The sequence below is a fragment of the Vanacampus margaritifer genome, chromosome 12, assembly GCF_051991255.1.
Source record: "Vanacampus margaritifer isolate UIUO_Vmar chromosome 12, RoL_Vmar_1.0, whole genome shotgun sequence".
In the NCBI taxonomy this organism is placed as follows: domain Eukaryota; kingdom Metazoa; phylum Chordata; class Actinopteri; order Syngnathiformes; family Syngnathidae; genus Vanacampus; species Vanacampus margaritifer.
The window spans coordinates 13,272,957-13,287,826 of NC_135443.1; the positions used below are offsets into that span (position 1 = coordinate 13,272,957).

The 14,870-nt window shown below is 42.4% G+C and overlaps 1 protein-coding gene, 1 long non-coding RNA gene and 2 other non-coding genes across 5 annotated transcripts in view; all 4 read left to right on the forward strand.

Annotated features, from left to right (window-relative positions):
• Window positions 1-9,706, forward strand: part of arid4b (AT-rich interaction domain 4B) — a 54,772-nt gene extending 45,066 nt beyond the window's left edge. Inside the window, exons 17-24 of one of the 2 annotated variants that reach the window (XM_077581697.1) lie at window positions 2,900-3,082; window positions 3,969-4,053; window positions 4,132-4,342; window positions 4,420-5,610; window positions 5,716-5,826; window positions 5,943-6,167; window positions 6,642-6,788; window positions 7,503-9,706. In XM_077581697.1, the coding sequence (XP_077437823.1) occupies window positions 2,900-3,082; window positions 3,969-4,053; window positions 4,132-4,342; window positions 4,420-5,610; window positions 5,716-5,826; window positions 5,943-6,167; window positions 6,642-6,788; window positions 7,503-7,651 (2,302 nt within the window). In that variant the 3' untranslated portion in view covers window positions 7,652-9,706. The remainder of the gene's footprint in view (window positions 1-2,899; window positions 3,083-3,968; window positions 4,054-4,131; window positions 4,343-4,419; window positions 5,611-5,715; window positions 5,827-5,942; window positions 6,168-6,641; window positions 6,789-7,502) is intronic. The other variant, XM_077581698.1, reaches the window with a different exon arrangement.
• Window positions 9,707-9,963: 257 nt separating this feature from the next.
• Window positions 9,964-13,211, forward strand: LOC144061052 (uncharacterized). Its single transcript, XR_013296070.1, has 4 exons — window positions 9,964-10,100; window positions 10,567-10,685; window positions 11,129-11,240; window positions 11,527-13,211. It is a non-coding gene; the product is annotated as an uncharacterized LOC144061052 (long non-coding RNA).
• Window positions 10,732-10,866, forward strand: LOC144062015 (small nucleolar RNA SNORA14). The gene has a single exon (XR_013296332.1). It is a non-coding gene; the product is annotated as a small nucleolar RNA SNORA14 (small nucleolar RNA).
• On the forward strand, window positions 11,284-11,415 carry LOC144062014 (small nucleolar RNA SNORA14). Its single transcript, XR_013296330.1, has one exon. It is a non-coding gene; the product is annotated as a small nucleolar RNA SNORA14 (small nucleolar RNA).
• Window positions 13,212-14,870: the final 1,659 nt, after the last annotated feature.

Below are 14,870 nucleotides of genomic sequence, written 5' to 3' on the forward strand. Positions count from 1 at the left end.
GACTTCCACCCTGCCCTGATAGCGACAAAGCTCTCTTTTTCTGACTACCTCATATTCAGCTTTATTAAATGTTCCGTGTGAGTGTGTGCGAGTGTGATTGTTGTCGCTGACGCTTTAGACCGCTAGACATGATGCTTTCTGTGTCGTTTTTTGGTCATTAACATGTTGGCTGTTTTTGTTAGATGTGGTTTATAAATTGAGGTGATGCATTTTTGAGGCCTGACGCGGTTGTTGATCTCATACTTGGTCAAGTTTCATTGCCACAAACCAGTGTTAACTTATTTTTAATAAACTGCCTGCTCAGTTGTATTGCAGTGCATTATGACACAAAGATAAAATGTCATGATGTCTTCAGTGTACTTTTTATCATCCATGATTGTGCTGATTTGTCATCCGCTGAAACAGGGAACTTGAAGTGCTTTTTTGGGAAGGATCATCCGTCCTTTATTATTTAGAATTTTGTTTGTACACAACATTGGACAGTAGCGAGGTTAGCCTTTATTACAGCAATTTCTGAACTATAAGCCGCTACTTGTTTCACTTGCATTTGACCCTGCGGCTAATACAAAGGTGCGGCTTATCCATCAGATCACATGGGGGGGCACTATAGAGGAAGCGCAAGAACGTCAGGCAGAGCAAAACAAACCAAGTGAGCCCAAATATAGTAGGAGAGACAAAACGAGAGCGAGACAATTTGCGCCCTCATTGTGGAAAAGAAAGTAGCGGGAACCCGGTGCTATAACATTAAAACACCTGCGGCTTACAGACGGGTGCAGCTTGTATGTGTAACAAACTCGAGTGTTCCCCAAATTTAGCCAGTGTGGCTTACAGTCAGCTGTGCCTTGTCGTCCAGAAATTACTGTAGGTAGTTAATGCGAAAAATCTCATCTAAAATCTAGTCTTAATTTATAATCTTTCTTGACATTTTAACATTTACCTGCAAATCATGTGATCTCAAAATCCCTTTTAACAGGCCTGTTAAACTGTTTGTGTTAAGTTTTTACAGGCCGCCCATTTTTCTTGAAAATGATTTGTGTCCAGCCTTCAATTATTGTGCATTATTCTGCAAACTTATGAAAGTAAATGGAACAAGATGCGATTTCATCTAAGGTTGGGCAAATTGGGCCGATACCTGGCCTTATTTCAAGGTATCGGGACTCGCGACAGGAACTAGAAATTAGAAGAAAAGGATATTAACATTAATTTCATGCAATTTTTAAGAAAAATGCTATATATAGTAGGGGTGGGAATCTTTAAATGTCTCACGATTCGATTCCAATTTTTTTGGCCTGCGATAAGATTCAGAATCGATTTTTGATTCTGAACGATTTTTTAATTCAGAATGACTTGATTGACAATGATTTTTGCTTCAATCTATAGATGTGCAAGGAATTGTAATAATCTACTCCAGTCTGACTCGCTAATACTAATTAGCGCGCTACTCGTGGCACTTTTATTACTCAAAAGAACGGCTTCACACTGCAAAAAAAAATACTTTTATTGGAATAACTTGATGGTGACTTTTTCCTTCTACTCTAATGTGGCTACAACTTAACAGTGTATTAGTCTGCGTGGCACCACAACTGCCCCTCAGTGGCTAAACCGGGTACAACATGAACAGTGCTCCAAATAAAGGCACACACAGACAAAGGCAAAGACAGTATAAAATAAAAATTGATTTTGGGACATTTAAAATCGATTCTGAATCGTAGTAAATCGATAGATCTTATGAAAATCGATTTTTGGGCACACCCCTAATATATATGTCTTTCTTTGAAATGATCTGTCATGAAAATTGGATGTATCAAAAGTACTAGTGCTATATATATATATATATATATATATATATATATATATATATATATATATATATATATATATATATATATATATATAGGTCTTTCTTTAAATTTATCTGTCATGAAAAAGTACTAGTGGTATTGTCAATTGGTATTGGTGACTACTCAAGAGTTGAAAAAAGTGGTATTGAGCATTCCTAATTTCGTCTTAAATTACACATCCCAACAATGTTCCGTTTCTCCTCTCCAATAGTTCACTAACCCAGTTATTGCTCTGGCCTGAGCTTTTTTATTTATTTATTTTTTTTAAAATTCAAAATAGAGAAAAAAAGCAGAACAATCTCAAAATTATTGGGACCAAATGATACTATCAATTTATCAAATATTTCCTAACAAAGTAAGTTTTTTTTTTCCTGGGTTTAAATCCTTTTCAGTTCAGTATTTAAAGAGCGTACGCAGCTTCTTTCCTTGTACCACTTGGTGCACAGATAAGCACATTTTAATTGTACTATATTGAAAATGAGCTTCTAGCGGCAATCATTCGCTCTGAGGACTTTTTGGAGGGTTGTCAGAGCTGCTCTTCATGGCAGATAACAAAATTGAATGTTGCAGTCACGCTTCAGGTTGCTGTGTTGCCTGCCAATTTGTGCTTTGCTGTGCTAACCTGCGGCCCCTGAGGTCCCTGTGGCCCCTGCAGTCATAGCCACTTAACCGGCACTCCTTCACTGCCAGTAGACCCTCCAGCTTTGACGGCTCCTGACTGTTTCTCACTAGCTCCTCCTTGTGGCTGTTGTGTTCTCTACAGCGTGTGAATGGCAATCCCAAGTTTGCTGTGTGCATCTAGGGCTGGATAGTTAGGATTGTGGACATTCTATGAATGAAGTTTTATGTTTGAAATATTCAAGTGCTGTAGTTTGGAAGGCTTAACATGTATTATTTAGTGTGTTGTACTGTAGATGAGGAATAGGAAGCTTATGAGACCTGCCAATTGGATAGTTTAGTGTCTGAAGATTTGCACCAAAGTGGGAGTCTGTGTGGGATTGTGTGGTTTTCTCTGGAGCAGACTAGGGACAGGAAGTGCTGAACTGTTTTTCTTGCAGGGATGACAACAGTCAGGAGGGGGAGGAAGGGGAAGAGTTTGAGTGTTACCCCCCGGGGATGAAGGTGCAGGTGAGGTATGGGCGAGGCCGCAGTCTGAAGACGTACGAGGCCACTGTGAAAGAGGCAGACGTGGAGGGGGGAGAGGTGCTCTACCTGGTGCACTACTGTGGCTGGAACATCAGGTAAGACAGGACGTGGGGACAGTCACCTAACTTTTATATTCACCCTCAAACAAAATCACATCTTAACCTTCAAATTGGCCCGTGGGGTTACCACTTCATGGATATCCCTGCAGCATTGACTAATGCACTCCTCCTCACAATTCTGCTTCATCTGATCTTGTCTCTTGGTCAGAGCTCACTGAGCCCTCTAGTGGCAGAAACAGAATTGGGCACGGGGTGGATGTGGAACCTTCCTCAGCTCCTCTTAGTGATTGAACCCCCTGTCTGTCCACCACCCCCCGGCTGTCTGAACGGACATGCTGAGCTTCTATCTGTTTCATGCTTGGATTGAACACAAAGTGGTTCTAGTCAAATTCCTGTAGATCCTGCAGTACTGAGTTAGGCTAATCTCAGCAAGGCCAAGCATAGTGCCGTTTGTTATGCTCACCTCTACCTCCCTCCCCCCCTCCCCAGTGGGCTCGGGTTAATGCAGTGTCAACTAGAGCGTTAGGGCAACTAGCAAAAAAACAACAAAAACACATTTCATTGTCTCATTGTTGTCGTGTGATCCTGTGGTAATCTCACGACAATGGTTGTTCTCTGCATCGTGTATGTGTGTGATGTTGTGAGATGTCGTGCATTTTTTTCATTCTTGTCATATGACCCAATTAGCACCCTGTGTTCTGTCGGTTGTGGTGGTTGGTGTAAATCTGTTTCTCTCCTCATCGTAAGGATTGGATGTATTCCTTTGTACTGAAGGCTTTTTGTATCACAGCAATGTTTCGGGCCAGACAGCGGAGGTGGCTGTGTGGTGGGTGGTGGTGGTGTGATGTTTTATTGAGCTACTTTCTAGGATGTGATTGACGAAAACTGCCTTTTTGTGTGTTTTTTTTTACTTGCTCTTTAGATATGATGAATGGATCAAAGCAGACAAGATTGTTCGCCCAGCCAATAAGAATGTACCGAAAATAAAGCACCGTAAAAAAATAAAGGTACAACTTTGCATCGCTTTTTATTTTGGGGCTTGATGACATGAAGTACATCCCTGATTTTATATTCCATTTTGACAGAACAAAGCTGAGCGGGAGCGAGACCGGTTGGAGAGGCTGAATGACCGAGACGTCCTCGGTCCTTCGCCCAACAATAACCGCGTCCCTCGCTCTAAGTGTGACCTTGGTCAAGATGTCTTTTCCAAGCTGGAACAGGGCGAGGACCAAGGGGCTCAGCAGCACTCGCCAGCCAAGTCCATAGAGATTACTTCCATCCTCAATGGTCTGCAAGGTAACGACACGAGCAATTCAAAACTCCTTCAGTTGCACACGTACATAATGAAACAAGCCTTTTCTTACCCATCTCAGCCTCTGAATTGTCCTCAGACGAGAGTGACCATGAGAGTGAGGAAGAGCATAACAAAGAAGACCGCGATGCTTGCAAAGGCGCATCGGAGCTTCAAAAAACCTCCGAATGGCGAGACAGTGGTACCCCACCGAATGGATCCAAACCTTCTGCAGTCTCAGGGAAGAACCTTGAGATAATCAGCGGTGAAGTAGGGAAGCGCAAACCAGATTTGATCGGGGAAGCAAGTACTAGGAAGAGGAAATCGGAAGGTGCAGTAGAGAGGACCCCCAAAAAACAGTCCAAAGCTAAGAGGGCCACAAGGAGTGCGGACTGGTTGCCTGCAGGCTCGTCCAGGAAACTGGAGGACAGGAGTGCTGGTGCCATGGAAGACAGAGGGGCCTCATCTAGCAACAGTTCGGACGATGAGGGAGCAGGTTCCCAGGCTGAGGGCAGTGAACGGGGCCACCCAAAAAGCAAAGGTTCCACTTCCAAGAAGCACAATGGGACAAAAGAGAAGAGCAAATCCAGCAGGCAAGCGGGATTCTGGGACATTCCTGAAAAGAGGGCCAAGATGTCTGGGAATGGAGAGGATAAGCCGGCTGTTCGCTCCAAAGGCCAAAAAGACGTGTGGTCCAGCATTCAAGCGCAGTGGCCGAAGAAGACCCTGAAAGAGTTATTCTCTGATTCCGACACAGAGGCTGCTAATTCTCCTCCTCCGCCCGTACCTTCCAGCCTGGAGGATACGAGCGTTGAGCAGGAAGCAGGACCCGAGGACGACGCCTCGGAGGAGCACATTGAAAATGACAAACTGCAAGAGTTCCCTAGCAGTGGCAGTAACTCTTTACTAAACACACCGCCCACCACGCCGGAATCCCCCTCAGGAAGAGGCAGTACATTGGAAGACTGCGGCCAGGCAGCACCGCCTTCTCCACCGGCGCCGCCCACACCACCTGGTCTGCCTCCAGTGTCCACTTCTGCAAGTCTCCTGCCAGGGCTGGCACAGGAGGAAGTGGCATGCCGGCGAAGCGAGAGCGACAGCAGCACGGTAGAGGTGGAGAGTCTGGGCGGGGAGTTACCAGATCTCCCGCGAGATGAAGGCACTGGCTCGCCACCAAAAGTGTTTGATGCCCCGCTCTCCTCCAACAGCAGCAGCAGCTGCAGCTTGGAACTGAGCAGCAGCAGCCAGCATGAGAGCGAGCAGAAGTCCAAAGGTACAAAAAGCGTACTTTTCCCTGATAATCGAGCACAATCATAAGTACAAGCCCTTTGGCTGGCGCATTGACCTTATTTTTTTTTTATACGCTTTGTCATTGTAGCATCTGTGAGTCAGAAACGGCAGAAAGAATCACAGACAGGCGGAGTCTCAAAGAAACACAAGCCAAGCCGCAAGAGCCTCGGTGTGCCTCCCAAAAAGAATAGGAAAACAGGTAAACAGAACTTGACACAGACTAGCTAAAACAAGTCCCTTTTACGTATTCATTAGCCTGCAGCACACGTCATGTCAGGTGAAGTAGATCTCAGACTTTGTTCTTTTATCCTTCAGCCAACAGCAGTGACAGTGAAGACCAATCTCTTGTGGAAGGCTCTGCCAAACCAGCTGCCACCAAGAATGACACATCGGACGTCAAGGTTGCCGTTTCGCCCAAGTGTCGCGGCCGGTCTCCCCCGTCAAGCCATAAGTACCACAAGCAGGGTGACGGCGACCACTCGCAGCACCGGGAAAACCTTGGAAGATCGCCACGGGTTTACAAGTGGAGCTTCCAGATGTGTAAGTGTGGCCAAGACCATTAAGCTAACCCTCATCGACTGCAGTGTCATATGCTGACTAGCTTGAACTCATCTACCGAATTGTTAATTTAATTTACTGTATCTGTTTAACGGAACTCTTGTTAGATTAGTAGGCCTTTGTGTCACTGGGACATGTCCTCCTGGCTTGGCATCTTCCTATCTATCTACACTCTGGCACACATATCTAGGTAAAACCAGTTAAGGCCGTCAGGTCACACATGAGCTCAGCACCTATTTTGGACAGATTATACTTTCTTCCGCATCCATCTGAAAAAGCTGTGTATTTGATCTTTGCGGCGTCCAGTAAATAGTTTAACAGAAAATATGCAGTCTTCTGCTTGCTGTTATTAGCATAGCAAACATTAAGGATAAAATAACAAGTGAACGTTACCTTCCATTGGTGCAGTGACCCGGATAGTCGTGACACTAATAATTCAATTGTATTTACTACTAGCTGACCTGGAGAAAATGAGCAGTCTGGAGAGGATCTCATTCCTTCAGGATAAGCTTCAGGATATCAGGAACCACTACCTCTCGCTCAAGTCCGAGGTGGCCTCCATCGACAGAAGACGAAAGCGCATGAAGAAAAAGGAACTGGAAAGTGAGTTGCATGTTGATGTCACTTCAAGGTGAACCAGCCTAATTAGTAGGGGTGTGCTAAAAAATCGATTCTCATTTAGTACAATTCAGAATTGATTGTAAATATCCCAAAATCTATATATATATAGATATATTATACTGTCGTCCCTTTGTTTGTGCGTGCCTTTATTGGGAGTACTGTTCATGTTGTACCCGATTTGGCCACTTAGGGGCAGTGTGGTTCCACGTGGTCTGATACACTGTTAAGTTGTAGCCACATTAGAGAGTAGAAGGAAAAAGTCACGGTCAAGTTATTCCAAAAAAAGTTGTTGTTTTTTAAGCGTGGAGCTGTTCTTTCGAGTGATAAAAGTGCCGCGAGTAGATCACTAATTAACATTAGCGAGTCAGACTGGAGTAGATCATTACGATTCCTTGAACATCTAAATTGAAGCAAAAATCATTGCCAATCAAATCATTTTGAAGCAAAAATCGTGATTAATCGAAAATCGATTCTGAATCGAATCGCACACCCAATAATCTGAATTGAATCGAATCGTGAGGCATTCAAAGATTCCCACCCCTACTAATTAGCCAACAATTAGAAGGAAGTGCAGAAACAACTCGCTCACGGACATAGATTCACAAAATAGAGACCCCCTACCTATTTGGATACAAGCCAGTAAACATTTCAGTTTTACATATGTACCCTTTACCAAATCCTCTTCCTGGTCCGCAGGCACTGTGGCCGCATCGTCCTCATCATCATCCTCTTCACCGTCCTCGAGCTCACTAACAGCAGCAGTCATGCTGACGCTGGCCGACCAACCGGTGTCTTCATCCTCCTCCTCTTCACAGAACTCTGGGCTATCAGTGGAGTGCAGGTGACAGGATGTAGCAGCAAGGAGCCGCCGCACTAAGCACTTAACCAGCACCCTGGGGCCACTGCCCCCATTCCCTTCACACAGGATGGACAAGTCAAGCTACATACTGTAACAACTGGGGCACAATACCAGACCAGAGACAAAAAAATACAACAAGAAACAAGCACTATTTTCTATTGACAACTGTTTTCTTGGCAAGCTAATGGCACTTAAGTGCACTTTCATGACGATTGCATGGGTGGGGGGTTTGGAGGGTGAAATTTGTCGAAACAGATCCACAATTGTCTTTTGTGCTCTACTTAATTCTAATTGACCATTTATAAGAATGCATTTTTACAAGCAATAGCTGTTTCCATTTGATAAGAAATGCATTGGTAACTGATGTTTTCCATTCGACTCCTTCCTGTGCTCTGCCCTCGTAGCTCAACATGCTGCCACCTGAGCTCACTGTTAATTGCGAAAATGCGGACGGGCATTGCCACATTGGCATTAAGGGCAAAGTAAATGTGTAACTTAACCACGTTCCCTGTCCGCCACCATCACACAAGAAAGGCCTTCGTATGGTGAAAACTCAGTTGACAAAGCTCCGACCTTCTTCAGGCATGCATGCACATGTTTGCATTGAGTCTTGGAAGTCACTGGTAGCCACAGTGGATGGATTATGGTATGATACTGTAGTGCCTTTTAGTTCTTTTCCATGTGGCACTTGGAGGAAGGACAGAACGTTTTCCTGCTCGTCCTCTCAAATCAGATGGTTGCCTGAAATTATATATCCCTTACAAAAGACTTAAGAATGATGTGTAACTGAGTTGTGTGTGTGTGTGTGTGTGTGTGTGTGTGTGTGTGTGTGTGTGTGTGTGTGTGTGTGCGCGTGTGCGTGCGTGCGTGCGCATGTATGTATGTGAAGGATAGTGAATAATGGATAGTGATGGCTTTTATCAGAATATGGTAATATTTAATTGTAGAACTATACTGGATCATCTGTAATGAAATTACTACTGAATACTTATCCAGCTTGGGTATAAACCGTGCAATGATGCTGAACGCAATGGTCACATTACTTCACTTCATCTGCCTTTTTTTTTTTTTTAGCGCTTTGTTCATGCCTCCATTTTGAACTGCAGTAGTTGTCAAGTCTTGTCTCGACTGAAGACTTGATGCATGACCCCAACTAGGATCATTGACTCTAAAACAGCCATAAGAGGTATTCACAGCCGAAATGTGTACAGTGTTCCAAACGTGAAGTTGTTTTATGTTAAATGTGCTTTGTTTTCATGAAGTTCAGCAAAGCATAGCTTCCCCTCTACTATCATCCATAGATCATATCCACTGTCCTATTTTTTTTCATACTCACCCTTACCAAAAAAATACCCATTTCCCATGTACTATGACCAGAATAAAGGTAAAGATATTGTAAATGTGCATTTATATTATACAGTGATGTATATGAATACATTTTCTCCAGTGTTTCCTTTGTATAGACCTCTACTCAATGATAACCTGAAGTTACATTTTGTTTAGCACTTGTATGTAATTGTATGCTTTTGTTATAGATTTGTATATTGAGAAGTGTTTTGAGTCAAGCTATTTAATATCTTGCACTGTTAATAATGTACTTTTCTGTACAGACAGTTTTATGCTTTTAACTGTACTTTGTGTAAATATTGAGTCACAGCATGCATGTTCTCTTTAGTCCTCATACACCTGTTCTTGTGAGAAGAGGTTTTTTTTTGGTCGATTTTGTTCTGAGTTTTATTCATTTAAATTGTTGCTTCCCCTTATTGTTTTCCCTTTTTTATTTCGTGTTTTACTTTGTATTCAATTTCTGTTTTAATTAGTTTGTGCTTGTAAGAGAAGAATGGTGGTTTTTAATGAGGCTGACTGACCTATTTTTCAAACTGTATGGAAAATGGTTAGGGTGATAGATTATTGATAAAAGAGCTTGTTGAAATAGTATTTATTAGGTTTATTCAATGACGGTCATTGTGTAATTTATTGTAAAAATGCAAAGCAAAAGCCTCTGTTTGAAATAAATGCCATAGTTTGTGAAGTATCCACATTGCCTGTTTGTATATGTGTTTCTTTCCAATATTTTCTGTATTCTGAGGCTATTATCGTACAACCTATCTAACAGTATTTGGTTTAACACTAAATTGTACTCTTCAATCTTCTGTAAAAAAAAACAAAAAGTTGTCTCAAGTTGGCAATGGGAGAGGGTTTACGTATATACTAGAATCTGATTGGTCTTGAATGTGTCAATCATATCCAAAACCAATGAGATTGTATTTGCACGCTATTTAATTGCACCAGCCAATCATTGACTTGGAATGTATCACGTTGCTCAAAACGTCACTATAAGGTGCTATGGCTAGCTTATTTAGTTCAGTGACCGCTGCGTAGCTGAACTCGTCAGACTACGTACAAAATGGACAGAATTTACGGTGTGGAGAACGGTGAGATGACTCTTTTAATTGCCTGCCGTGTCAAACCCTTTAACAAATTATTTTATAAAGGAAAAAACACGTTAAATATTGGCCAGGTTGAAGCACGTTACGTTAGCTTACACGTGGCTCACTAAACGCACGTTGGCGACCACTTTTGAATCCTTGTTTAACAGTGAATATGTTATACTAATACTATTAAAGTACACGCCATTAGGTAAAAGCATAGTCAAATAATCCTGTTTCTGTAATACTCTGACTTTATAAATTTACTTTGTCGCGTGCTTCATTTTAGTGGCGTGAAACTGCATTACATCATACGCTAGTCATCGAAGCTGCAAATGTGCAAAATGAAAACCTCGCTTTTAATTAAGTTCCGTGCACCTAATGTTATGACGTATGTTTATGTAAAAATAACGAGTCATTATTGTGTATAAAGGCACGGCCGTCTAAAGTACATATTTCTGACCTCGAGCAGGCAAATATGACCCGAACACTCGCACTGAAGTACACGTGGTCAACCACAGCAGCGACATCTTGGCTTCAAGCAGACGCCACCTCCTCATGTTCCCAACCAACCGTCTCAACACTGACAAGGTGAGCACATCTTTAACATAGACATATGATAAGCTCATTATTTCTCCTGCATCTTTTATAAACCCCCCAGTTGCCATCTGTGGCCTCTGGGACAAGAAAAGTTGCTAGATCAAACTTAGAACATCCAAAACCGTGAGCCACTTGTGTGATGCTCTTGGTTATTTCACCTCTAAGACACAATTCTGTGTGATTAATCTTTATATGTTTGTTAGTCTCCTATTGTGTAGTCCATTTATCCTCAATATTTAACTCCATCTTCTTATGGCTGTGTATATGAAAACAATGAATGGCATGCAAACCTCTGCCAGTGCCAAATAGCAGCTTCAAGACCCAAATGTTGTGACACGTATGTTACATTTAACCAGAATGTGTTAACATTTAACAATCAAATCCAGTTGGTTTTCATGGCTGTCTGTAATGTAAATGTTTCTCACTTGTAACAGGTAAAGATGACCTGAACACTGACAATGTAGGTCAACCTCAGCAACATTTGATCCGCTTCAAGCAGGCATCCATCTCCATATGTTGCCCACCTACCATCCAAGCACTGACCAGGTGAGTGTGTCTGTTTGCACTATTGTCACGTTTTTAGTTCTCCTAGCATCTTTAGTAAACCCCCCGGTTGCTATTTGTGGCCTCTGGGACAAGAAAAGGTGCAAGATCAATCTTAGAACATCCAAAACCGAGAGCCACTTTTATGACACTTGGTTATTTCACCTCTAAGACAAAATTATGTGCAATTCATCTTACTGATTAGGTTTAATGAGTGTGGTGATGAATGAGCAAAGTGATGCCTTGATACTCTACAGCCTGTGGATGACATTTACCATTTGCTTTTCAGTGTGGCTTTTTGGAGAGAAGACAACAGACGTTGGCAAATTGTGCACTCTGGTAGGTAGGACTCCAGGTCAAATGCAGTGGGAATGTGGGAGGTAGGCATCAACATGCTCCTCAAGCCTTTGGGATGACCAGAAGCAGCTCTGTCTTTTTTTTTCCCCAAATCTTTCTGGGGAAAATGGCTAACGATATGCAGTTTCTGGGTCTTTTAGTATGACCCAGAAACCAACGGACAGAACCTTCAACGCAAGACTCCAGATTCCCACGTCCAAATCAGAGAGCGGAGGTCATGTTGATGGCATTCTTTGAGTCCATCAGGAGTTTCTGGTTCTTTCCTGGCAGAAGACCATTCTTTGAGGGACTTGTTTTGCCACTGGAAGAGGCCAAGGCCACTGTGACTTTGCTTATATGGGTGGCAGAATTGTGTGTGTGTGTGTGTGGGGGGGGGGGGGGGGGTGTAACTTTTTGAAGGGTGTAATTTGGCATTTCTCAGATTTTGTAATTTTTAATATACACAATATAATTTGTGCAAAGTCTTATTTTTGTCACACATAATGACTTAAAAGTTACATTAGGTTTCTTTTATTGACATTTTATTTATTTATTAAATCTACCTTAATCCCCAAAATAAAACCAACATGTTCTGGACTATTAGTTGGCACATCCTTCTCAGTCATCTTCACCTTAAGCCACGGTTTGCTAAGTGACGGTATGTTTTTCTACCTATAGATGGCAGTAGCGACGCGCAGTAGAGCTGCTGCTCTTTCTCCATGGAAAAAGGAGAGCCATTTTGCTTAAGGAGCGGAAATGTTCCCGGCGATTTCGACATCAGAACGCTAGAGCAGAGAGGAAGCTAATGCTGGTTCATCTAATTGGACCCATTTGTCTTGATACCGTGTGCTTGGGTGAACGGGGTCATAAGTGTTTTCAGTGGAATAGGAGCATGTCCGCAACGTGTCTCCAAACAGAGCGGTAATTATTTTCCTCCCGTCTGCAGCTGTTTTTGCCTCTGCTCTCAGTCTTGACGTTGCCAGGAAACGGGAGGGAAGGGTAGACCTGGTTTCTCCACTGAAAATACACCGAGGAGAGTGAAAAGTCAATGCAAGATGCTCTACTTTCCATGAGCTCATGCCTACTTAATGTCTTGTGAGCACGTGCACTGCAGAAGTGACTTGTTTTTGTTTGTATGTCCTTTTGAAAATAAAATCTGGACTGCAGCGCTCCAATTAGAATGGAATTTGCTGGCACTCTGTCTGGAACACTTTCTCCACACAAGTTCGCTTCCTTTGTAAACACTGGCCACTTATTCTAGTATGTTGGCGGGGTAAAGCTGAAGTCCAACTGCCATCAATGTTGAGTAGGACATTCTATAATAGATGAGCCTTCAACTAAAAATGTGGGAAGTTAAGTTCAAGGAGCAAAAAAAAACAATTGTATAAATGAAATATTTACATAATTGCATATAAACGCCAAATTTGCTATCACAAGAAATTTGACTATTACAGAAGCAATAAAAAATGCATGTTGGTATCATTGACATTATCTTGGATGAAAAATCTTCACAATGGTATGTTCTATGCAGCACAACTAGTCTTTAAAAACAGCATTTTGATTAATATTGTCTGGGGTATATGAGTTCAGTCCCTTCAATGAATTGAGCTGCTGAAATAAATGACCTTTTGTATAACATTCAAATTTATTTGTACTATGTGAGGTGTTCGCTACACTGTAGTGTTGTTTTAGCTTGTCATACAGTAATGCACATTTAGTTTCTTAGTGTTCCCCACGCTTGCAGCTCAAAAGAGTTCATTTAATTTGGTTACTCCCCGAATCCACATGTATTACCATAACTTAGAAATATAGCAATAGTAACACAAACTACTTGAATTTTGTTCAGACATGAACACAAAATTCATATGCTATATTTTATTCTGTGTAGTACTGAATTTCTATACTTTAACTACCAAAAATGAAATTATTGTGCATCTACCTTCTGTTAAAAAAAAAAAAGTTCAAACATTTATACATATTTTATCATGTGCAGGAAAACACTGCCTCGTGCTTTTTGCACAAAACGTCCATATTTCATACTGCACTCCAAATGAACAGCAGGACAACCAAAGCAAAGTATTTGTATTTGTACGGTGTAATTCAATTACCATGATGACTTCACTTATCTGTGAAGGTGTGTTCATGTCCCATGCATGAATCCGTCATGCTTCTCTTAGTGCTATTAAAATAGCCCAATAGGTGGTGCCGTTTGTAATAATTAGGTTGCATTCACGGCGTCGTTTGTGCAACACTGGAATATTATGAGTCAGCGCTTCAATGTTGAGCTGGAGAGAAAAGGCGCAACGCCCCTCATGTGCAGTAGGGGGCACTGTGGCTCCGAGCAAGCCGCCTCACACCACACGCCCCACTTCTCGGAGGTGTGAATGAAGGATGAGATCACAGCAGCTCAGTTTTTGACAGATTTAAAAACGTCTGCGGCATGCGTTCATGTATTTGTGATACTTTTACTTAAGTGCGCACGATAACTCTTTCCAAATCGAGGAAGTAAGCTGTCAATGACTGTTATGTCAAAATCCCTGCACTGAAAACAAAGCCTGATTTAAAACCAAAAAACCTTTTGAATATGTGTGTTCATGGGGCTAGTAGGAGGGATTTTTAAGATGGGCAAAACATGACTGGAGAACCTGTCACCAAACGATGGTCAGCAGTAATTAATGTTGCTCTGCTGTTTGGCCGTGTGAATGTCAGGTCGTGATCTTGTGCACCGAATGCCTCACATAGCTCGGATTGGATATCTGACAGGTGGGGATGACTGGTAGCGCAGGAGCAGCTGTGTTTGGGAGTCGAGCGGCCAGAAATAGCTCGCTAGTATGTGGTTGCCATGGCAGCTTCAGCACTAGTCTGAGGAGCTTTCAGTAAGATAGTGTTGATCTCTATGAGGCCCTCCGGCATATGTGCCGTTGAGCGTTTTAACACCCGATGCCCAGAGTCGCTCTGTCTGTGGCTGATGTCATGCATGTAGGGGCTCATCAAATATACACAGTCACGGAGGGAAACATTAGAAGAGTGCCAGAAGCTATAATAATAAACACTAGTTGGGCCCATTACCCAACACCTCCGTCCGTGTCATTCACCAAGCCAGGGCGAAGATGTCCTAAAAATAAAGCAGCACTGTACGTGCTATGAGTATTAACTTCCACACAGATGACCCATTTTCCATCTCGGAGGGGCGAAGGATGGGTGGAAAATGAGAGAGGGAGTGGAGCCAATCACGTGAATCCAAAGCAGGCTACAAATCCTTGCGGATTTCTATTCTACTAAAGCCTTTCTGTCATG